Source organism: Anolis sagrei, chromosome 11 (assembly GCF_037176765.1).
Source record: "Anolis sagrei isolate rAnoSag1 chromosome 11, rAnoSag1.mat, whole genome shotgun sequence".
Lineage (NCBI taxonomy): Eukaryota > Metazoa > Chordata > Lepidosauria > Squamata > Dactyloidae > Anolis > Anolis sagrei.
The window spans coordinates 16,630,965-16,656,037 of NC_090031.1; the positions used below are offsets into that span (position 1 = coordinate 16,630,965).

Genomic DNA, 25,073 nt, shown 5'->3' on the forward strand with positions numbered 1-25,073 from the left:
TGGAGGGGAAGAATACATAATGTTTATACATTTGAAGATTATGCCAGAGCTTGGGAAAGTTATAGTTTGGACTTATTACTTGCAGGAATTCCAGGAATTATAGTCTAAAGAGGTCACTGCTGAACAAAATGAAATTAAACAGTGACAAATGCAAGATACTCCACTTAGGCAGAAAAAATACAGAATACAAGATACTCCACTTAGGCAGCAAAGATACAGAATGGGGGACGATGCCTGGCTCGAGAGCAGGACGCGTGAAAAAGATCTTGGAGTCCTCGTGGACAAAAAGTTAAACATGAGCCAACAATATTGCGTCCAATTCTGGGCACCACAATTGAAGAGAGATATTGAGAAGCTGGAATGTGTCCAGAGGAGGGCAACTAAAATGATCAAGGGTCTGGAGAACAAGCCCTATGAGGAGCAGCTTAAAGAGCTGGGCATATTTAGCCTGTAGACAAGGAGGCTGAGAGGAGACATGATGGCCATGTATAAATATGTGAGGGGAAGTCATAGGGAGGAGGGAAAGGCTTGTTTTCTGCTGCCCTGGAGACTAGGACGCAATGAAGCAATGGCTTCAAACTACAAGAAAGGAGATTCCACCTGAACATGAGGAAGAACTTCCTGACTGTGAGAGCTAGTCAGCAGTGGAACTCTCTGCCCCAAAGTGTGATGGAGGCTCCATCTATGGAGGCTTTTAAGCAGAGGCTGGATGGCCATCTGTCAGGGGTGCTTTGAAGGCGATTTTCCTGCTGCTTGGCAGAATGGGGTTGGATTGTATGGCCCACCAGGTCTCTTCCAAATCTAGGATTCTATGATTCCAAGTAATTTATCCAAATTCTAGGTTATGTATCTTATTTCCGTACCTTCAGTATATTATTTCTGTACCTTACTCTTATTACTCAGTGAAACTGTAATAAGTGTCCGCCACCCTCGTGGGATTCTTAACTGTTGTTGTTGAATGCTTTCTTGTGTAGCAACTGACCAATCACATCCGAGACACACTGCCCGGTCTGCGGAACAAGCTCCAAAGCCAGCTTCTCTCCATTGAGAAGGAAGTGGACGAGTATAAGAACTTCCGCCCCGATGACCCTGCTCGCAAGACCAAAGCTTTGCTTCAGTGAGTGAGAAATGGATTTTATTTGACAAATGTATTATAGTTCCTTTCCAGCAAAAACTGCTCTTAAGATGAGACTGATGTATTATTATTGTTAGTAATACAGGGTGCAGCAGCATAACTTCTTTTTTTCAAAACTTAATAAAACCCATTGTATGAATCAGAATTTTTTAAATATATAATGTAGGCACATACCTAAAGTTTTGTTTTACGTAGTTTTGAAGATCAAATTAGGTAGGTGACGTCCCCCATTCTCCATACACTGAGTAAACCGATTTCTGGCGTTATCATGACCTTTGCCAGCATAGCAGGCGTTATGTTGGCAATTTCTTCCTGATGTTGATTTTCAAATCTTGTCGGGTCCTTGGACGATTCACAGAGACACAGGATTTCAAAAAACCCCATAGAAAAAAATCACAAGGGGCCAAATCTGGAGAGCAGGCCGGTCACCCCAAATCCCCCCTAATTGAGATGAGGCGCTCTGGGAAGTGTTCCCTCAAAACAGCCACCGATGCTCTTGAAGTGTGCGCAGTTGCACCGTCTTGTTGGAACCAAATCTCCCCTAAGTCCAACCCATCTAACTGTGGGGGGAAAAAATCCTGTAACATGTTTACATACCGGTCCGAATTCACTGTCACTGCGACTTCATTTTCCTCAAAGAACCAGGGACCAATAATGCCAGCTGCGGAAATTGCACACCACATTGTGATTTTAGGTGAATGCAAAGGCCTTTGATGCAATTCTCGAAGATTGTTGTCAGCCCAGTAGCACATGTTTTGTCTGTTGACGGATTCACACGAATGAAAATGGGCTTCATCACTATTTTTTGTTGTTTAATATTGCTTTAATTGTTTTTAATTTGCTTTAGGTTTGTATTGTTATGTTGTGTATTGAGGCTTTGGCCTTTGTAAGCCGCATCGAGTTCTTCGGGAGATGCTAGCGGGGTACAAATAAAGATAATAATAATAATAATAATAATAATAATAATAATAATAATACAATAGCGTCCTCAGGAACGACTTAGAGAAGAACCTCACACGTGTTCCTCCCAGAATTGAAGTCACATTCAGAAATTTCCTTCACAATTGCCATCTTGTAAGGATGGAAATGAAGATCATCATGAAGAACAATCAGAAAGTCCAAGGGCAGACGCATGTTTGCGCGCAGAACGCCATGGTGATCGCAACATTGAAGCTCTCACTGCCTCAATGTTCTCAGGTGATCTAATGGGTCGAGGGACTCCAGTTCTTCGTCTTGTCGCACTTGCAGTTTGTCTGAAGGTAGTGACCCATGTCACAGTTGATTTCCGGTCTGGGACAGAGGCCAATGGGGCTAAATTAAAGCGTTTCCGAAAGGCGCGCTGACTTGCGATCACAGAACATCCGCTCAAAAAGTAGGCCTCAACGGCAAAAGCATGCTCCTCACTGTTCCAACACATGATGGCGACTGAACTGTGTCCGGACAAAACTTTATACTCCTGCGTCTCTAATGAGACCACTAGCGCTCCGCTACGTCTTCAACCGACTGAATCGCGCGCATTTTAAAAAAGGAAGTTATACTGCCGCACCCTGTACTAGTAGTAGCAGTAGTATTACCCTTAAAATAATAATAAAAAGAAACAGTAGCAACTTTAGAAGACTTTTTGCTGATGGACATGAAATTAAATATTTTTATTTATTTATCGTCTCAGAATTGAGAATATAGTTATAATGTATAGAAAATTGAGAATATAGTTATAATGTATAGAAAAACCACAAACAACATAAAAAAAACCCTTGGCATTATACTAGATTTCCTTTGACCAGAAGCTGGCCACTTGGAGTGCCTCTGGTGTCGTTGTGACGAGGTCCTCCATTGTGCATGTGGCGGGGCTCAGGCTGCATTGTAGTCAGTGGTCTGTGGTTTGCTCTCCTCCACACTCGCATGTCGTGGACTCCACTTTGTTGCCCCATTTTGTAAGGTTGACTCTGCACCTCGTGGTGCCAGAGCACAGCCTGTTCAGCGCCTTCCAAGTTGCCCAGTCTTCTGTGTGTCCAGGGGAGAGTTCTCATCTGGTCTTGGCCACTGATTGAGGATCCGGGATTTAGCCTGCCAGTTTTGGACTCTCGCTTGCTGAAATGTTCCTGCAAGTAATTCTGTGGTTCTTAGGGAGCAGTCTTGATTTAAGGTGTGGGCATGCTGGCTGATATCTGAACAGAAGATGGGCTGGTGATATCATTGCCTTGGTCCTTTCATAACAGGCTGTTACAGATGTCAGGTGGTCCAATACCGGCTAAACAGTATAATTTCTCCAGTGGTGTAGTGCATAGGCATCCTGTGATAATGCGGCATGTCTCATTAAGGGCCGTATCCACTGTTTTGACGTGGTGAAATGTGTTCCACACTGGACATGTGTACTCAGTAGCAAAGGGCAAATGTCTTCACTGTGTCTGGTTGTGATCTCCAGGTTGTGCCAGTCAGCTTTTGTATGATATTGTTTCTAGCACCCACTTTTTGCTTGATAGTCAAACAGTGCTTCTTGTAAGTCAGAGCACAGTCCAGAGTGACTCCCAGGTATTTGGGTGTGCTGCAATTCTCCAGTGGGATTCCTTCTCAGGTCATCCTCAGAGCTCAGGATGCTTGTCTGTTCTTGAGGTGAAAAGCACAAGTCTGTGTTTTAGATGGATTATGGATCAGCTGGTTTTCCCTGTAATAGGCAGTAAGAGCACCTCAAGCTTTGGAGGACTTCTGTTCAACCATTTCAAACTCCCTGCTTGAGCGGTGATGGCACGATCATCAGTGTAGATGAAACTGTCCTTTCTGGCAGTGGCTGGTCATTTGTGTTAGCTGTAGGTCAATCTCTACCATCTAGTCTTAAAAATTAACAGTGTGTTATAATAGTATATCAATCATATACATATGTTATGAAAGCACCTATAGATAATTGAACTCCTCCCCCCCTCTCTCCCTCAAGTTAACGTTTCTCAGACTACAAAACAGATCCAAGGAAGTCATTCTCTCCCTGCTCTATTCTGCCTTGGTTAGTCCACACCTGGAATATTGTGTCCAATTCTGGGCACCACAATTGAAGAGAGATATTGACAATGTGTCCAGAGGAGGGCGACCAAAATGATCAAGGGTCTGGAGAACAAGCCCTATGAGGAGCGGCTTAAAGAGCTGGGCATATTTAGCCTGAAGAAGAGAAGGCTGAGAGGAGACATGATAGCCATGTGAGAGGAAGTTATAGGGAGGAGGGAGCAGGCTTGTTTTCTGCTTCCCTGGAGACTAGGATGTGGAACAATGGCTTCAAACTACAAAAAAAGTAGATTCGATCTGAACATTAGGAAGAACTTCAGCCATTCAGCAGTGGAACTCTCTGCCCAGGAGTGTGGTGGAGGCTCCTCCTTTGGGAGCTTTTAAACAGAGGCTGGATGGCCATCTGTCGGGAGTGCTTTGAATGCAATTTTCCTGCTTCTTGGCAGAATGGGGTTGGACTGGATGGCCCACGAGGGCTCTTCCAATTCTATGATTCTTTGATTCTATGCATTAATTCAATAGATGGAGTCTAGTTAGAATTGGCAAAATGATATGGGGCTGTTCTTTTCGATCCTGAGATACCTTCAACAGAATTGGATTATTTAATTGCGTGGGAATGTTGTCTTGACAACATCTTCTCTTTTGCTAATATTGGGTTTCCTCAATCCCACACAGGATGGTTCAACAATTTGCAGTGGACTTTGAGAAACGCATCGAAGGTTCTGGGGACCAGATCGACACCTATGAGCTGTCTGGAGGCGCGAGGATCAACCGCATCTTCCACGAGCGATTCCCCTTTGAGCTGGTGAAGGTAAGACTCCTTTTTCCTTGGGCATTTCCACCAACTCCTTTCATGTTGCAAAAGTAACATCATGAACTGGGACACTTTTCTTAAAATAAGTGTAACGAATAACATTTTCTAGTTAGTTTTTAAAGCTATTTTTATTGGTATATACCGTAATTGCCCATAAGCGATATGTGTTGAGACTCGGAGTAGATTACAGAATACCTATATGGCAGAGATTCAATGCCGTTATACAATTAACAACAGAGACAGACAGTACATAGACAGGAGCAAAGGCTTCCCCCTTTTTCACTTCCGGCATCTGGAGGCCGGAAGTGTGCTCAGTCCGGCCATAGGGAGACACTCTTGTTCCATATACCATGTCGAGGAGCCTGTTGTCCATGAACACCTTCCTGATCGAATTGCCGGCATGTCTGCATGGGGGCACGTTTTACCTCCCCGCCAAAGTGATACCTATTGACATACTCACATTACTGTTTTCAGACTGCTAGGTGGGCAGGAGCTAGGGCTGATAGCGGAAGTTCACCATGATTTATGTTTAAAGTGTGGTTTTACTGTTGTAGTTGTAAGGCATTGAATTTTTGCCATTATCTATGCATATGCGGTATATAAATGCTGTAAATAATAATAAATGCTGTAAATATTGACCCACGGCTTTGAACTACTATCCTGCCGGTCGGGAAGATTTTCTGCAGCTGGTTTAACCTACTGTGCTATTCCCAGCCCAATAATAATAATAATAATAATAATTATTATTATTATTATTATTATTATTATTCCAGATTCAGACAGACAGTTTTGGAGCACAACACTCATGACCTCACGATCGTGTTAAAAAACAAAATATGGATTGTCGATGTTGCAATCCCAGGTGACAGCAGGATTGAGGAGAAACAACTGGAAAAATGACACTATGTGAGGATTTAAAGATCGAACTGTAAAGACTCTGGCACAAGCCAGTCAAGGTGGTCCCAGTGGTGATCAGCACACTGGGTGCAGTGCCTAAAGACCTTGGCCTGCACTTAAACACAATCGGCGCTGACAGGATTACCATCTGCCAGCTGCAGAAGGCCACCTTACTGGGATCTGCACACATTATTCGCCGATACATCACACAGTCCCTGACACTTGGGAAGGGTCCGACGTGTGATCCAATTCAACAGCCAGCAGAGCGATCTTGTCTGTTATGGGTTCATCTTGTTGTGTTTCAAATAATAATAATAATAATAATAATAATAATAATAATAATAATAATATATTTCGAACCCACCCTCTCTACCCGAAGGGGCTCAGAATGCCATACACAATCATAAAAACACGGCACAATAAAATATCTGCTTTGAACTGGATTATATGAGTCTCCACTACCATGTGATCTGGGATAATCAGAGAATCTATCCCGGGATATAAGGACAGTGTAGGAGGAACTTTAGTCATGAATTTTGGGCAAGTCCCACACTCTCAGCCTTTGCAGAGGAAATGGTAATTGCATACATCTTATAGTGACAATCCCGCCATAGTGTTGCCATAGTCAACACTATCTGGCAGCACATAATAACAACACCAGGCTTTGGTTAGTATCCAGGGTTTATGTCCTTTTCTCTTGGTGCAGATGGAATTTGATGAGAAGGAGCTCCGACGCGAGATCAGCTACGCCATTAAGAACATCCACGGCATCAGGCATGTATCAATGCAACACCTCTGCTCCATTTCTTTCCCAGTCTTTCTAGCAAATCCAAGCCTTGGTCCAGAAGACTCCAGAGGTCTGGTAGGTTGGCAAACAGGCAGGGATAGCTGTGCTGGCCATGGGCTTTTGAAACTCCTTGGTAGGTTCCAACTGGTTGCTGTTCTCTGAGATGAAGCTTCCTCCATCAAAGGAAGTCGTACGGGTGGTAGCATACTAACTTCACCCCATTCCCCATTTATTGTTTTGTTCTGCTTTCCTGAGTATCAACAAGAGCTCGGTTTCATAATCTAGTGAAAGCTTGGTAATCATGCAGCCCTCTAGGTGTGGGTGGGCTACAATGCCCAGCATTCCTCACCATTGGCTGATGGGAGTTGCAATCCAACACCTGGAGAGGCACATGATTCTCAGCAGCAAGAGGACTCCTTTGCAAAACATTGGCCAGCCTGCTTGATGTCAAATAGGCAAGTCAGACTCTGTGTTGCTCTGATCGAACAAATGTTTCATTGGTAGAGATGACCTAGGATCTGCTTCCTCTTGAGAAACACCTCTCAAACTAATAATAATAATAATAATAATAATAATAATAATAATAATAATTTTATTTACACCCTGCCACCATCTCCCCAATGGGGACTCGGAGCGGCTTACATGAGGCCAAGCCCAAACAGAAAATCACAATAAAATAAAACCGAAAACGCAAACAATAAACAACAAACAACATAATTACATCTATATAAATAAAAATGTAATGTTCATTTGTGGGATTAACAGAACTCAAAAACCAGTGGATGAATTGACACCAAATTTGGACACAAGACACCTAACAACCCAATGTATGTCCTTCGCTAAAAAAATATATGATTTTGTCATTTGGGAGTTGTAGTTGCTGGGATTTATAGTTCACCTACAATCAAAGAGCTTTCTGAACCCCACCAATGATGGAATTGAACCAAACTTGGCACACAGTTCTCCCATGACCAACAGAAAATACTGGAAGGGTTTGGTGGGCAGTGTCCTTTGGTTTTGGAGTTGTAGTTCACCTACATCCAGAGATCACTGTGGACTCAAACTATGATGGATCTGGACCAAACTCTACATGAATACTCAATATGCCCACATGTGAACGCTGGTGGAGTTTGGGGAAAATAGAATCTTGACATTTGGGAGTTGTAGTTGCTGGGATTTATAGTTCACCTACAATCACAGAGCATTCTGAACCACACCAACAATAGAATTGGGCCAAACCCCCACACAGAACCCCCATGTGGGCCACAGCAACGTGTGGCAGGGGACGGCTAGTAAAATATATGAAAACATAGCAATATAAATTTACAATAGGCACAATCACAATGACAATGGGCAGGCTACATGTAATGGTTAAAAGAGAGACTGATTGAAACTAATTAAAACTCAGGTGAGATTAGAGAGAGACAAACTAAGAAACTATTCCATGTTTCTCTGAGCTCTGTCACTTTGCTTTGGCATTTAACTACAACCAGATGCATACAGATCAGAATAGAATAATTTTATTGTCATTCTACATCAGTTGTAGTCAAACTTTGGCCCTCCAGATGTTTTGGGCTTCAACTTAAGCTTAAGCGGCTGAGGGTTATGAAAGGGGCCTGAAGTTGTTAGGAATTGTGGAATTGAAGTCCAAAACAATTATTTTGAATGCAGTATTCCTGCTTCTTGGCAGAATGGGGTTGGACTGGATGGCCCATGAGGTCTCTTCCAACTCCATGATTCAAAGTTTGCCCACGCCTATTGTACATCATACAAAAAAATTAAATGCTGGGTTGTTGTAGGTTTTTCGGACTATATGGCCATGTTCTAGAAGCATTCTCTCCTGACATTTCGCCTGATCTATGGTAGGCATCCTCAGAGGTTGTGAAGTATATATGGCCATATTTTAGAAGCATTCTCTCCCACAACCTCTGCCATAGATGCAGGCAAAACGTCAGGAGAGAATGCTTCTAGAACATGGCCATATAGCCAGAAAAACCTACAACAACCCAGTGATTCCAGCCATGGAAGCCTTTGACAATACAAAATTAAATGCCATGGCTAATAACATTATCGATGTTCAAATTACAAAATAAAGCAGCCATCCTTCCACATGCTCATCCCTATTGCACAACCCCTCGTGCCACATCAGTGTGAAACCACAGAATTCTATATAATAATAATAATAATAATAATAATAATAATAATCCAGTACAGGTGGTCCCAGTGGTCATTGGTGCACTGGGTGCCGTACCAAAAGATCTCAGCCAGCATTTGGAAACAAACGTAGACAAAATCACGATCTGTCAACTGTAAAAGGCCACCTTACTTGGATCTGCACGCATCATTTGAAAATACATCACACAGTCCTAGATGCTTGGGAAGTATTCGACTTGTGATTTTGTGATACGAAATCCAGCATATTGATCTCGCATGCTGTGACATACGGTGCTTTTGTGTCAATAATAATAATAATAATAATCTTTATTTATTCCCCGCCACCATCTCCCTAACAGGGACTCGGGGCGGCTTACATGAGGCCAAACCCATACAACAAATTACAATAAAATAAGATACAAGTTACAATAAAATAAACAACATCGCAGAAAAATACAGAACATATGACTACAATGGAAAAAAATAATAATCATATAAAAAAAACAACAGTAAACCAAACATAATGACAGTGATTGGGCCGCATGTACATAAAATGATTAAAAACTCAGGGTGAGATAAAGGAGCAGAATTATTTGTGAGAACTCGTAGAGAGACAGGGTGATAGACTGACCTTCATACAAGGGGAGTGTACTCCTAGGACAAAGACATTGAGGGGAGCAATAGGTTAAGAATATGTAACTACTCTCCAACAGCGCAATGGAAGAGCCAGGTCTTGAGATTCTTTTTAAAGGTTTCTAAGGCAGGGGCTTTCCTAATCTCTCCGGGCAATGAGTTCCAGAGTTGGGGGGCCACAGAGGAGAAGGCCCTCTCCCTATATAGTCCCAGCTTTGGGATAAAAAAACCTCTCTCTCGGCTTATTTGTCCTTGTTTTTATCATCTTGTACTGTGTGCCAGATGGTAATCATTCAAAACAAAATATTCAGGGTGAGATGGATCCTTAAGAATATTTCTGAGCTTTCTTAAGGCAAGCAGGAATGACAAAGGTCTTCTTTGCGCCTGAGTTCTCTGTCTCTGTTTCCAAAAGCCTTACACTCTCATTAACTTGACTCTCATCAACTTCTGCACCTGACAAATCATCTTCGGACAGTTGGTCTGAGAAAGACTGTGAAGGGCCTGTCCCAGGAATGTGGCCTTGGGAATCTTCCTGAGACAGCTCGGGCCTTTCGTCTGAGCATAACTCAGGCCCAGGCAAATTCTCATCCCCATTGCCAAGAGACCCAGGCCCACCAACAGGAACATTATCCCCATTCTCATGATGAACATCAAACACAATCACAGACTGAAAAGGCATTGACATACAACAGGAAAGGTGTCAAAAAGTTTCCTACAGATCAGCCATCCTCACATTATAATAAACTTCTAAGTAATTACGAGTATAATAATAAGGTGTATATAATAAGTATACATAATAAAGCAGCAATGAATACAAACAAAAATGAATTACCGTATATACTCGAGTATAAGCTGACCCGAATATAAACTGAGGCACCTAATTTTACCACAAAAACTGGGAAAACATATTGACTCGAATATAAGCCGAGGGTGGAAAATGCAGCAGCGACTGGTAAATTTCAAAATAAAACAGATACAAATAAAATTACATTAATTGAGGCATCGGTAGGTTCAATGTTTTTGAATATTTACATAACACTGTAATTTAAGATAAGACTGTCCAACTCTGATTCTAAGCTTCTTCAAGGTAAATGTGCTTATGTATCGTTCCACTAATAATAGAGTAACATAATAAATGTAATAATAATAATAATAATAATAAATAAATAATGGAAATGTAATAATAATAATAATAATAATAATAAATAATGGAAATGTAATAATAACAATAATCGAGTAAAATAATACATGTAATAATAACAACAATAATAAAGTAAAATGTAATGTAATAATAGAGTAAAATGATAAATGTAATAATAATAAATAGAGTAAAATCATACATGTAATAAAAATAATAACAACAGAGTAAAATAATAAATAACCTTGACCCGAGTATAAGCCGAGAGGAACATTTTCAGCCTATAAAAAGGGCTGAAAAACTAGGCTTATACTCAAGTATATTCAGTAAGTATCCTCACAATCGAAGGTTCTCGTGCAGTGAGGCTGGCCTTTGTAGGATCTAGTCCGGCCCCATTTCCCCTTTGGGAAGCTGTTCTTGGAGGTCCGGCTGAGCTCTTGTTGATGGCTTCTTTTCGTTTGGGCATTTTCAAGTGCTACCCCTCAGACAGGCAAGCTGGTTTTTGTTGATTAATAATGAGCGGCTACCCTAAATTTTATTTTTCTTTCTTTTCAAAATATGTTAATGCTGTATGACCTTCTCCTTGCCCTGTCTCCCTCTCCCGCCTTGTTCTTGTCCCCCTCGCCAACTTCGTCCCGGGCGTTTAGAACCGGTCTCTTCACGCCGGACATGGCCTTTGAGACCATTGTGAAAAAGCAGGTGAAGAAGATTAAAGAGCCTTGCCTGAAAAGCGTGGACATGGTCATTTCGGAGTTAATCAATACCGTTAGACAGTGCACCAAGAAGGTAACCCGGGAAGGGACGCATGGAGTGCCCCACACGCACGCTCATGCCCCCCTGCCCACTGGCTGAAGCACAGCGTTTGTGATTGGGGTGGCAGCCGCCCTTGCCTGCTGGCAGTGATGATGTTTTGGTTGTTGTTTTTTCTAACCACCCTCCCTAACAGCATGACTAGACTTGAGCGAACCCAGCCGAGTGTCCCCTGGCCCATTGGAAAGAGGTGGGGGGAAGCACAAAGAGTGGAGCCAACTCTTGACTACCCTCTTGAGTCACGATTCCTTGCAAAGTGCATGCGTATGAGCAGACGGCTCCCACCGCCCCACTTGTCTTGTGAGCAGCGAATGCGTCCTCTTGACTTTCTCGTGCCAGGAAATTATTTCTTCTTGAAAAAACAACACAAAACGAGAAGATGACGGGTACCCCCCTCCTTCAGCAAGACCATGTTAGATTTCTGTGTTAATTTCAGTGATATCAATACCGTTAGACAGTGCACCAAGAAGATAACCTGGGAAGGGACTCATGGAGTGCCCCACACGCACACTCAGTGCTATGTTTTCCACAGGAAAAAAATATAGGAAACCATATTCATAGGATAATAATACACTTTATTTATATTTCACCCTTCTCTCCTAGGGGACTCAGAATGGATTACAGCATTTACATAGGCAAACATTCAGTGCCTTTACAGTCCAGTACAATGAGGCAGACAAACACAAACAAAGGCAAAGGCTTCTCCTTTCATTTCCTCAGAATAATAAGAATAATACATTTTACTTAGATTCTGCCCTTCTCCTCGAAGGGACTCAGAGTGAATTATAGCATTTACATAGGCAAACATTCAGTGCCTTTACAGTCCAGTACAATGAGGCAGACAAACACAAACAAAGGCAAAGGATTCTCCTTTCATTTCCTCAGAATAATAAGAATAATACATTTTACTTATATTCTGCCCTTCTCTTCGAAGGGACTCAGAGTGAATTACAGCATTTACATAGGCAAACATTCAGTGCCTTTACAATCTAATACAATGAGGCAGACAAACACAAACAAAGGCAAAGGCTTCTCCTTTCATTTCTGGCTTCTGGAGGTGATCCTCATCTCTGGCTCTGGGGAAATGCTTTTCTCCATTTTCAAGCTGAAGAGCCTACGTTGTCACCTCCTGGTCATGTGTCCTGCAAGATTGCTTGGAGCGTCTCTTTGCCTTTTCCTGATGAAGTGGTACCTATTTATCTACTCACATTTGCATGTTTTCGAACTGCTGTGTTGGCAGGAGCTAGGACATGACAGATGGGAGCTCACCCCATCTCGTGGATTTGAACTGCCAACCTTCAGTTCAGCAGTTCGACCAACACATGACCAGGAGGTGACAGAGCTTGAAAATGGAGAAAATATTTTTCTGTAGCTGGCGGTTTAACCTGCTGTGCTACCCGTGGCCCTCTTATTCTTTCCAGCTTCTTGTGATCCATTGCTGGGAAAGTTTCCACTTTGGGGTGTGATTGGCCATCACAGAAGGAGCGCAGAATTCAAACTTTCCCATCAACCCTCCTTCACAAATTGCTAAAGAATAAAATATACTAGAGTTTAAAACTGAGGAGAGGTACGTACTCCTTTTCCCTGTCATGACCTGCTACTTCAGGTAGGACCCTGGGAACGGGCATATATATGTTGTACATCGATCTCTCTATATGCGACTCTCTTAAGCATGGGCACTTGGAACCCTTGGCATGTTGGACGAGCCACTGACCATTCAGGAGCAGGTAATCGGGCCCAGAAGAAAAGGCTTTTGGAACATTCTTTGTGGCAGACTTGAGATCAAATGCATGGGAGTCCATGCTGCTCGGACAAGTGGTCCTGAGACTGCCTGGGAGGGCGGTGGGAGCGGTGCCAACCAAGTGGTCCCGTGTTCCTCAAGGTCTAGAATGCTGGAAGGACCTTCCTTTTTCTCCCTTGCTATCCTTTCGGGGGGCCGGTTAGTGGTGCGGGTTGTCTGTGGCTGTGGGGAGCACCCAGAAATGTGCCATTCCTGCCTCTCTCTTGGGCAGGCGATGAATGACGCCCGTGGGCTGCCAAGTACGCAGAGTCATCCCAATGACTGGACTGGGAGGGCCAACCTTTCATGTCCCCTGTCTGCCCATCCACCTAAACGTCCGCTGCTAGTTTCCCCATGACTCAGTTGTCATTCTCTCCTTTTTCTACAACCCCCTGTTTTTTCTCTGTGTGTGTTTCTTTGTTTACTTCTCTCATTGGCCCTTCACATTCTTTTCCCTCCCTTTTATTTTCTTTCTTCCCTCTACCCTTCCAAGAGTAGCAAGTCTGAACCTATAGGAAAACCATATCTGGATCTGACATGAAGGATGGTCTCTTTCTTGACCAGTGGGTTGTGTTACTCTAAGGCAGGGGCGAGAATCATGTCCTCTAGAAGGCTTTCATGGGTGGAATCACTAGGTTGTTGTGGGTTCTTTGGGCTGTATGGCCATGTTTCAGAAGCATTCTCTCCTGACATTTCACTTGCATCTGTGGCTGATGGCAGAGGTTTGTTCAGAGGTCTGTTGGGAATCGGGCAAGTGGAGTGTATATATACCTGTGGAATAATGTCCAGGGTGGGAAAAAGGACTGTGGTCTGTCTGAAAGAACTGTGAAATTTGCAATTAGCAAGCTTGATTAACATTGAGTAGCTGTAGACTCCATCAGTGAGGGTATCTGCATAGAGGTAGCTTGGCTGTTGTTTGCTTAGACGACACAGAGAAGCCATTGAAATACACAAGCATGTGGACAATTTCACCCAAAAGGGGAAAACAATGAAAATAATTGTAATAATAATAATAATAATAATAATAATACTTCTCCTCTAGGTGACTCAGCATTTATAGTAGACATAGGCAAGCATTCAGTGTCTTACAATGAGACACACAACACAGACAAAGCAAAGGCTTCTCCTTTCATTTCCGGCTTCTGGAGATAGTGCTTGCCTCTGGCTCTGGGGAGATGTTTTTCCATTTTCAAGCTGAGATGCTTGCATTGTCACTTCCTGGTTGTGTGACCGGCAAGACTGCTTGGAGCGTCTCTTTACCTTTTCCTGCTTTTTTTGTTGTTGTTGTTGTGTCAGGAGCAACTTGAGAAACTGCAAGTTGCTTCCGGTGTGAGAGAATTGGCCGTCTGCAAGGACGTTACCCAGGGGACGCCCAGATGTTTTCATGTTTTATCATCCTTGTGGGAGGCTTCTCTCACAAGGAGAGGAGCTGGAACTGAGACAGGGAGCTCATCCGCGCTCTCCCCAGGTTCGAACCTGCGACCTGTCGGTCTTCAGTCCTACCGGCACAAGGGTTTAACCCACTGTGCCACTGGGGGCTCTGCCTTTTCCTTCTGAAGCGGTACCTATTGATCTACTCACATTCTGCATGTTTTTGAACTATTCACCCTGTCCCACGGATTCAAACTGCCAACCTTCAGGTCAGCAGTTCAACAGCACAAGGGTTTAACCCATTGTGCCACCATGGCTCCTAAAAAGAGTTGCCATTTGATTCACAGAACAATTAGTCCATCTGTCAAAAGAGAAGCTGGTCTTATCCTCTGACAGGAGTTAAAACAGTAGCAACAGAGCAAGTTCAGGTTTCCAGATATGTCTATATATCTCATCCACGTGCTTAATGCCTTGGGAAATATCATAACAAGTAGGCTACCAATATGTTTTAGCTCCTTAGCCTTCTCTGCGTTTGGCCAGAGTAAAACCAAATAAGCAAACCATGCACAGTTAATTATATTATATTATATTATATTATATTATTAATAATAATGCTTTATTTATGTTCTGCCTTTCTCCCCAAGGGGACTTAGAGTGAAATACAGCATATAAACAGACACAGGCAAACATTCAATGCCTTGTTACAATGAAATACAGTGAGACACAAATACACAGACAAAGGCAAAGGCTTCTCCTTTCACTTCTGGCTCTGGAGGCAGAATACAAAGTTATGCCTGTTGAAGAACATAACTTTTTTAATTTAAACATTTCTAACATCACGATCGGTTCAAAACAATGTAAGCATGTGTTTTGTAAGTGACAGTTTTCGCTTAGTCTCATAATGATAACATCATTGGTGCCAACTGGGCCTTTAAAGGAGGAATATTCCATATTTCAGGCACCAAAGCAGAGAAGGCCATCTTAAACAGCATTTTACCTTCAGTAAAGAGGTGTGGCTTTATAACAGACCCGAACAGTAGTGAATATCAGTTTTTGTTTGTAAAATTATCTAGCATAGAGAATGTACATGATCTGCAGTAAGATAATGTGAGAAATTTCCTCATGGAACTTTCCAAGTGAAAAGCTATGGTTAGACCTCAAAATAATAATAATAATAATAATAATAATAATAATAATAATAATAATACACACACACACATACATACGTACATACATTTTATTTATATTCTGTCCTTCTCACCAAAGAGATTCAGAGTGGATTACAGTATATGTAAACCAGACAAAGGCAAACAGTCAATACCTTATTTACAATCACATACAAAGAGACACACAGACAAAGGCAAAGCCTTCTCCTTTCATTTCCGGCTTTGGAGGTGGTACTCATCGTTGGCTCTGGGGGAGGTGCTCTTCTCCATTTTCAAGCTGAGGAGCCTGCATTGTTTCTTCCTAGTTGTGTGGCTGACATGACTGTTTGGAGCATCTTTTTTGCCAGTATATGAAGCGGGACCTATTGATCTACTCACATTTGAATGCTTTCGAACTGCTAGGTTGGCAGGAGACTCAGAGTGGTTACAGTATATGTAAACCAGACAAAGGCAAACAGTCAATACCTTATTTACAATCACATACAAAGAGACACATAAAACACAGACAAAGGCAAAGGCTTCTCCTTTCATTTCCGGCTTTGGAGGTGGTGCTCATCTTTGGCTCTGGGGGTGGTGCTCAAGCCGAGGAGCCTGCGTTGTTTCCTCCTGGTTGTGTGGCTAACATAATTGTTTGGAGCGTCTTTTTTGCCTTTTCCCTATTGATCTACTCACATTTGAATGTTTTCGAACTACTAGGTTGGCAGGAGCTAGGGCTAATAGCGGGAGCTCACCCCGTCCCGCGGATTCGAACTGCTGAACTGCCGACCTTCAGGTCAGAAGTTCAGCAGCACAAGGATTGCCAGTCTGTATGTTTTCTCCCTAATGTTTATGTTGCATTTGCAAGAGAGACAGGTGTGTGGTGCCCAAAAAATCAGAACCAAGAAACCATAAGGGAAATAATAAATGGAAGAGCAGAGGAGTTGAAGCAGGAAGCAGAATGGCTTGACCTTTTCAGCCTGCATTTCCTGCCAGGGATAGACTCAGGGGTACGGAGAAAGAGAGAAGGGATCCCTGCGTGTCCCCATCAGTTCATTTTGTTGATCACATCCTGGCTTGCAGTTTTGCATTCTATCTTTTCTACATCCTGCCGAATTCACCTGATGCTTGGCAGCACATAGGGTCCTTGAGTGATGCTTCCCTGGGTTAGATTTGCCTATTGGCCGGACCAAAAGTCTCACTTCTCATTTTTGCCTTGTGTTTTTCTCTTCTCTCTTTCCCCCTTCACTCTCTTCTCTCTCTCTCTCTCTTTCTCCTTTGCTCTGCCTGATCTTTCTCTCTTCTTCTGTCTGCTTCACATTCCTTTCTTTCTTCCTTGTCGCTTCTCTCCCTCCCTGCTCCTTTTGCCGTGCAGAACGGGTCTCTTCACACCTGACCTCGCTTTTGAAGCCATAGTGAAAAAGCAGGTGCAGAAACACAAGGAGCCCTGTCTGAAGTGTGTGGACATGGTAGTGAGTGAGCTCACATCCACCATCAGAAAGTGTAGCAGCAAGGTAAAGAAACCCAACGCCCCTCAAGAGAGAGACCTTCTTCCAACAAAACGCCACGTTACATGCACACAGAAGCATAAACAACAACACCCCTCCCCACACACACACCCACATCCCTGCCCTTTCTTCACACACAACAACAACATGAGGTTGAGATTGGTGGGAGACAGAGAAAGGATAGCAGAAGCCTGATCATGACTTCTCAGTAAGGATAGCATGATCACGAGGGGCCTCCTTGGGATGAGGTTTCAGAGAAGGAGTGGACGGTTCCAGGATGAGGGAAGAGGAGATGAAGGCTAGGGAATCCCAAGGAGTTTTACGTAGTGCAGAGTGTCAAGGTGTGCTTGGTGACTGGCTTTAGGTTAGCTGACCGCCAACATTGTCTGTGTTTAGAGCAGAGATTGTACTGCGTTTACCTGCGTTATAGGCGTGTGCAAATAAATCGGAAGTTTCGGAAATTGTAAGAAAATCGGAAGTTTCGGAAATTGTAAGAAAATCGGAAGTTTTGTAAGCTGGTAGCCATACTACTAATAATATACTTTATTTATATTCCACTCTATCTCCTAATATCTTTGAAGTATTATTCAGTTAACATGAAATCAATAAGCAATGTATCTGTGGGCTAAATACATGAAGTTTGTAAGTAAATCAACTATGTTAAATTCCCTATTTTTCGTCTTTTGAGAGCGTGATTTCAAAGCAATATGTTTTATGGGAAGAGTAGATGTTTCTTTTGGGCAACTGAAATAACACATCTGAAGATCTGCTGTATATGTTGTGCGCTGGCATATTTTATTTATTTACTATTTATTTATTTATTTATTTCGGCGGTGACCAGGGGAGCATTTGCACAGTTAAAACTTGTGCACCAGCTTCACCTGTACAATGGGAAGTCTGACTTGGCCACGGTAGTCCACACTCTGGTTTCATCCTGTATAGACTACTGCAACGCTCTCTACGTGGGGTTGCCTTTGAAGACAGTCCGGAAGCTTCAAATGGTCCAACGAATGGCAGCCAGGTTACTAATAGGAGTGGCGCTCAGGGAGCATACAACTCCTCTGTTGCGCCAGCTCCACTGGCTGCCAGTTTGCTACCATCACAATTCAAAGTGCTGGTTTTAACCTATAAAGCCCTAAACAGTTCTGGCCCAACTTACCTGTCCGAACGCATCTCCTCCTATGAACCCACTAGGACATTAAGATCGTCTGGGGAGACCCTGCTCTCGGTCCTGCCTGTGTCACAAGTACATCTAGTGGGGACGAGAGACAGGGCCTTCTCAGTGGTGACCCCTCAGCTGTGGAACGCCCTTCCTACAGATATTAGATCGGCCCCCTCCTTGTTATCATTCCGGAGGAAAGTGAAGACCTGGTTGTTCAAGCAGGCATTTGAATAGGCAGTGTAAAGAATATAGGAATATGGAACAACTGGATGATGAAAATGGATCCTGATTCTAATTATGAGATGCTAACGAGATGTTTATTGTTGTATAATTCATTGTTTAATGTGTTACTGTTTTTAACTGTTTTATGTTGTTCTGAGCCTTGAATTTTGCTATTGTTAACCACTTTGAATCGCCTAAAGGCTGAGAAAAGCGGTATACAAATATAGTAAATAAATAAATACTATTTATTTATTTCCGGTATTTCTATCCCGTTCCTTCTCAACCCCTGAAGGAGGACTCAGGACGGATTACATTTGGCAACAATTCGACGCCACTACGTATAACAGAGCAATATAATAACAATTAAAGCAATAAGTAATACATTCATTAAAACAGTAAAAAAAACAGTATTAATAGTATCACCATTCCAGTCAATTCCATATCCAATTCCATGTCCAAAGTGCTATCTATTTCTGTTGTCCAAAAGCCTGGTCCCAGAACCACGACTTCAATTTCTTCCTAAATGACAGGAGGGACAGAGCCGATCTTACCTCAGTGGGAAGTGAGTCCCACAGCCAGGAGGCCACAGCTGAGAAGGCCCTGTCTCTCATCCCCACCAGACGTATTTGTGACACTGGCGGGAGCGAGAGCAGGGCCTCCCCGGATGATTTTAAACTGTGAGGCGAGACGTAGAGGGAGATGCGTTCGGACAAGTAAGCTGGGCCAGAACCATATAGGGCTTTAGAGGTCAAAACCAGCACTTTGAATTGAGCTCGGAAGTGGACTGGCAGCCAGTGGAGCCCGCACAACAAGGGGCTGGTATGCTCCCTGTATGTCACTTCAGTTAGTAATCTGGCTGCCGCCCGTTGGACTAGTTGTAATTTCTGAACAGTCTTCAAAGGTAGCCCCATGTAGAGTGCGTTGCAGTAATCTAGTCAGTGCGTTGCAGTAATCAGTTCAGAGAGATAACCAGGGATATCAGTCTAACAACTGAGAAACCCAATTGCCTTGCATGAATACTAGTGGATATTTACTACTAAGGAGAAGGTTGCCTCAAGCGAGTTTTTAACTCTTCTCAGGAAGGTCATACTTTACAAAAAGTTATGATCTCTAACAAGATAATATAATAATAATAATAATAATAATAATACAACTTTATTTATACCCTGCCACCATCTCCCCAAGGGACTCGGAGCGGCTTACATGAGGCCAAGCCCAACAACACATCAATTAAAAACAACAAGCAATAAGCGAAATAAACAATACAATTAATATAACTCACATATAGACAATAACCCACAAGAATTTAAAAACATATGGCCTTTGCAAAAGTGGGAGTTGAAGTCCAAAACACCCAGAGGGTCCAAGTTTTCCCAGGCCTGATATCACCAGTAACAGACTGCTTTGACCGACCTTTGTCCAGTCATTGCTGGGACAGAAACATCCCTTATTATTTGCTTCATGCATTACAGATGATACACCGTAATAAATTGAAATACCAATCAATTTCCCTCTTTCAGAGATGCAAGTTTAGAAGAAGGAAATGAATTGTTTTCTGTGATGGGATAGTGGCATTGCAGATATATTTTCCAAATGATGCCAGCCCACGTCAGCTCCGTTAGGGGGTGCTAGACACCTCTCTAAGCAGGCGTTCCACCCCTTTGTTGAGGGTGATGCGTTCCTGATTAAAGCTAGATCAGATGTTTAAAATCTTGAAAGAGGATGCTGTCAAGGTGATGCAGGTCATATGCCAGCAAATAAGGAAAACACAAGAATTGCCGTCAGACTGGAAAAAATCCACTATTTATTTATTTCTCGTGTCAGGGCAGCCAGTCAATTATATTACATTTCTAACAGAACAAAGCAAACAAACAGAGAAAATACAAAATGTGTGAGTTTGGTAGTTGATTAAATGTCCTTTGACCAGTATCTGGCCACTTGGAGTGCTTCTGGTGTTGCTGCAAGAAGGTCCTCCATTGTGCATGTGGCAGGGCTCAGGGTGCATTGCAGCAGGTGGTCAGTGGTTTGCTCCTCTCTGCACTCGCATGTCGAGGATTCCACTTTGTAGCCCCATTTCTGAAGGTTGGCTCTGCATCTCGTGGTGCCAGAGCGCAGTCTGTTCAGCGCCTTCCGAGTCGCCCAGTCCTCTGTGTGCCCAGGGGGGCGTTTCTCATTTGGTATCAGCCATTGGTTGAGGTTCTGGGTTTGAGCCTGCCACTTTTGGACTCTCGCTTGCTGAGGTGTTCCAGTGAGTGTCTCTGTAGACCTTAGAAAACTATGTCTGGATTTAAGTCGTTGACATGCTGGCTGATACCCAAACAGGGGATGAGCTGGAGATGTCTCTGCCTTGGTCCTTTCACTATTGGCTGTCACTTCCCGGCGGATGTCAGGTTGTGCGATACCGGCTAGACAGTGTAATTTCTCCAGTGGTGTAGGGCGCAGATACCCCGTGATAATGCGGCATGTCTCATTGGGAGCCACATCTACGGTTTTAGTGTGGTGAGATGTGTTCCACACTGGGCATGCATACTCAGCAGCAGAGTAGCACAGCGCAAGGGTCTTCACTGTATCTGGTTGTGATCCCCAGGTTGTGCCAGTCAGCTTTCGTATGAAAATCCACTTATATCCCCATAGCAAAAAAGGGAAATGCTAACGAATGCTCAAACTTTCATACAGTGGCCCTTATTTCACTTGCCAGAAAGGTGATGCTCAAGATCCTGCAAGGAAGACTCCAGCAAGACATGGAGTGAGAGTTGCCAGATGGACAAGCTGGGTTTAGAAAAGGTAGAGGAACGAGAGACCAAATTGTCAATATCCGGATGCTGGATAATGGAGAAAGGCAGGAAATTTCAGGAAAACATCTATTTCTGTTTAATTGACTATTCTAAAGCTTTTGACTGTGTAGATCATAATAAATTGTGACAAGTTCTTGGTGGGATGAGCATACCAAATCACCTTGACTCTCCCCTGAGGAATATATATAAGGACCAAGTAGCAACAGTCAGAACTGACCACGGAACAACAGACTGGTTCAAGATTGGGAAAGGCGTACGGCAGGGTTGTATACTCTCACCCGACCTATTCAACTTGTATGCAGAACACATCATGCAATGTGCGGGGCTTGACAAATGCAAGGCTGGAGTAAAAATTGCTGGAAGAAACATACACAACCTTAGATATGCAGGCTGGGACTGGAATTGGGAAGGGAAATCCCTTTAGTTGAGGCTATGTTTCAGTAGATGGCAGGCTTCCCTCTGAATGAGTAATCAATGCAGTACAAAGCAATGTGCTACCTTGCCTTTCAAGCTTACATGAACTTCCTTTTGGAAAACCAGAATCTCCATACCCTTTTGGAGAAAAACGACATTATTTAACTTTCCAGCTTCTTGAGGATATGCTTCGAATTCCAGCCATCAGGGGAGCTGTCGCTTCACCATCCATTTGGGACACCGATGGAGTACTTCCTCATTCTTTTGCATGCTGCTGGAAGTTTTTATGGCATCATAAATTTGTTAAATTAGTCTCCCTGCATAAGCGGTACCTAAATTTCCTACTTATTTATTTATTTTATTTATTAAAAAGTTTTGTATACCGACCTTCTCTCCTCTCTTGAGGGACTCAGACCGGTTTCCAACCATAATATCACATACAGTCAATAAAACATCATAATTCATATTACAGTAAAACATTAAAACAGCAATTACAATCAATAACTACCATGGTCAGTCATCACACTAAAATCGTTGTTCATCATCCTCCATCCATATCTCAGGGTATTGGCTCACTTGTCAAATGCCTGTCTCCGTAACCACGTCTTCACCTTTTTCCTAAATGTCAGGAGAGAAGGGGCAGTTCTGATCTCCAGTGGGAGAGAGTTCCAGAGTCGAGGGGCCACTACTGAGAAGGCCCTGTCCCACGTCCCCACCAGACGCGCTTGCGAGGCTGGTGGGACCGAGAGCAGTGCCTCTCCAGACGATCTTAATAATCTTGATGGTTCATAGGGGAGAATATGTTCGGAGAGGTAAACAGGGCCGGAGTCGTTTAGGGCTTTATAGGTTAACACCAGCACTTTGAATTGTGCTCGGAAGCTAATTGGCAGCCAGTGGAGCTGGTGTAACAGCGGAGTGGTGTGCTCCCTGTACCCAGCACCCGTTAGTAGTCTGGCTGCCGAGCATTGGACTAGCTGCAGCTTCCGAGCAGTCTTCAGAGGCAACCCCACGTAGAGAGCATTGCAGTAGTCTAAACAGGATGTAACCAAAGCGTGGACCACCATGGCCAAGTCAGACTTCCCAAGATGCAACTGTCTTTCGGGCTGCAAAGGTTGACAGCAAGCTAGACAAATGGTTGGGAGCTTACTCTGACCCAGGCTGGCTTCAAACTCATGACCTTTTGGTCAGTAGTGAGTTTTTAATGCAGCTGACTCCCAACCATCTGCGCCACAACCCGGTCCACTGGGCTTGATCAATAATCATAACTTTTTGTAAAAGTAAGATCTCCCAGAGAAGACACATTTGAGTTTGAGTAAAATCTTCTCTTCAGTGGTATAAAACCACATGTAGGTATGCAAGGCAATTTGGTTCTCAGTTGTTACACTGATAACCTGGAACAGAGATTATGCCAATGCGCAAAATATCGCAGTTCTTCAGAAATGATCTTTTCAGTGCCATATCTACTCCCCCATAAGATGTCTTGTTTCTATGTCATGCTTTCAAGAGACAAAAATAACGTAGATTTTGTTAAAAGTAATGAATCCGGTTTACTCACAACCTTCATGTATTCAGTATACAGGTACGTAATGTGTGAATCCAGTTACAGATGGATTTGAAGTGGTTGCTCTGTGCAGCTAACACAGGGCATCTTTCTCGCAATCAACAGCAAAACAAGTTTGCTCTTAACAGTCCAAAGACTCATGGTGTTTTCTAAATGGAGTCTGAGCTCTGAGCAATCCCAGATCTGATCGTGTGGTTTGCAGCCCCTCCCACAACCTGAAGAAAACATAGACCAAAGGGAAAGCTGCATACCAAAACATACATATCCAATACAGAAAGCAAACATAATCAAATGCAAAACAAATTACTAGTGAAGGCTTGGAGAAGGTTGCTATTTCCAACACTTGGGCCTTTATGCTTAGTGAATTATAGGAGTTAAGTGTCTAGATCTAAGGAAGTCACGCTACCCATTCCCTATTCTGCCTTGGTTAGACCAAGCTGGAATAACACCGTATCCCATTCTGGGCACCACAATTGAAGGGAGATGTTGACAAGTTGGAATGTGTCCAGAGGATGATCAAGGGTCTGGAGAACAAGCCCTATGAGGAACGGCTTAAAGGGCTGGGCATGTTTAGCCTTCAGAAGAGAAGGCTGAGAGGAGACATGATGAGGGCTATGTATAAACATGTGAGAGGAAGTCCTAGGGAGGAGGGAACAAGCTTGTTTTCTGCTGCCCTGGAGACTAGGATGCGGAACAATGGCTTCAAACGACACGAAAGAAAGGAGATTCCACCTGAACATTAGGAAGAACTTTCTGACTGTGAGAGCTGTTCAGCAGTGGAACTCTCTGCCCCGAAGTGTGGTGGAGGCTCCTTCTTTGGAGGATTTTAAACAGAGGCTAGATGGCCATCTGTCAGGGGTGCTTTGAATCCAATTTTCCCGCTTCTTGTCAGAATGGGGTTGGATTGGATGGCCCACGAGGTTATCTTCCAATTCTATGTGTCTTTGTGTTCTAAAACGGAGTCTGAGCTCTGAGCATTCCCAGATCTGATCATGTGGTCTGCAGCCCCTCCCACAACCTCAAGAAAACATAGAGTAAAGGGAAAGCTGCATACCAAAACATACATATCCAATACAGTAAGCAAACAGAATCATATGCAAAACAAATTACTAGTGGAGGCTTGGAGAAGGTTGCTATTTCCAACATTTTATGCTCAGTGAATTCCTCAAAAAGTGCTAAACTGGGCATCTCTAGGCCTCCATATTAGATGCGCATTTCCTGAACGTCTTGCACCTTCTTGTGATTTTTCTTTCCCAAATTAGTCAGCTTCAGTATTATCATTTCAGTCCCAGCTCTGTGGGACACAATCGATTCCCAAAAGCTCGTTACTCATAGCTACTCACTACACAGGAAATGAATCCCTCTAGGAGGATTCCCCCCCCCCCCCCCGTTTTACTTCCTAATAACTGTGTGGGTGTGGATGGATGTGTGGACTTATGCCGCTGAGCCATATCAAGGGAGGAGGAACTGCACAGCGGAAGAGAAGAGCATTAAATTCGGCGTAGGCTTATGAAACGAGGCAAGAAATGTAGTACTTCATTTTTCTCATCCCTATCTAAAGGTGTCAGGGATTGAACCCAGAACCCTTGGGGTGTATATTGTACGTACATTCTGGGCTTGAGCAATAACCAGGAGGGCAGAATTTCTAACACGTAATGACACCCAAAGCATCGGGTTGCTGTGAGTTTTCCGGGCTGTCTGGCCCTGTTCCAGAAGCATTCTCTCCTGACATTTCACCCACATCTGTGGCAGGCAT

General features: G+C 43.3%; 1 protein-coding gene across 8 annotated transcripts in view; it reads left to right on the plus strand.

Annotated features, from left to right (window-relative positions):
- The window catches only part of DNM1 (dynamin 1), a 164,058-nt gene that overhangs the window by 43,455 nt on the left and 95,530 nt on the right, over positions 1 to 25,073 (plus strand). For 6 of the 8 annotated variants that reach the window (XM_060757183.2, XM_060757184.2, XM_060757178.2 and 3 more), the window contains exons 7-10: positions 975 to 1,117; positions 4,805 to 4,940; positions 6,547 to 6,614; positions 11,200 to 11,338. In XM_060757183.2, the coding sequence (XP_060613166.2) occupies positions 975 to 1,117; positions 4,805 to 4,940; positions 6,547 to 6,614; positions 11,200 to 11,338 (486 nt within the window). Of the gene's footprint in view, positions 1 to 974; positions 1,118 to 4,804; positions 4,941 to 6,546; positions 6,615 to 11,199; positions 11,339 to 17,030; positions 17,170 to 25,073 lie in introns of all 8 variants that reach the window. The other 2 variants (XM_060757179.2, XM_060757181.2) reach the window with 1 other exon arrangement.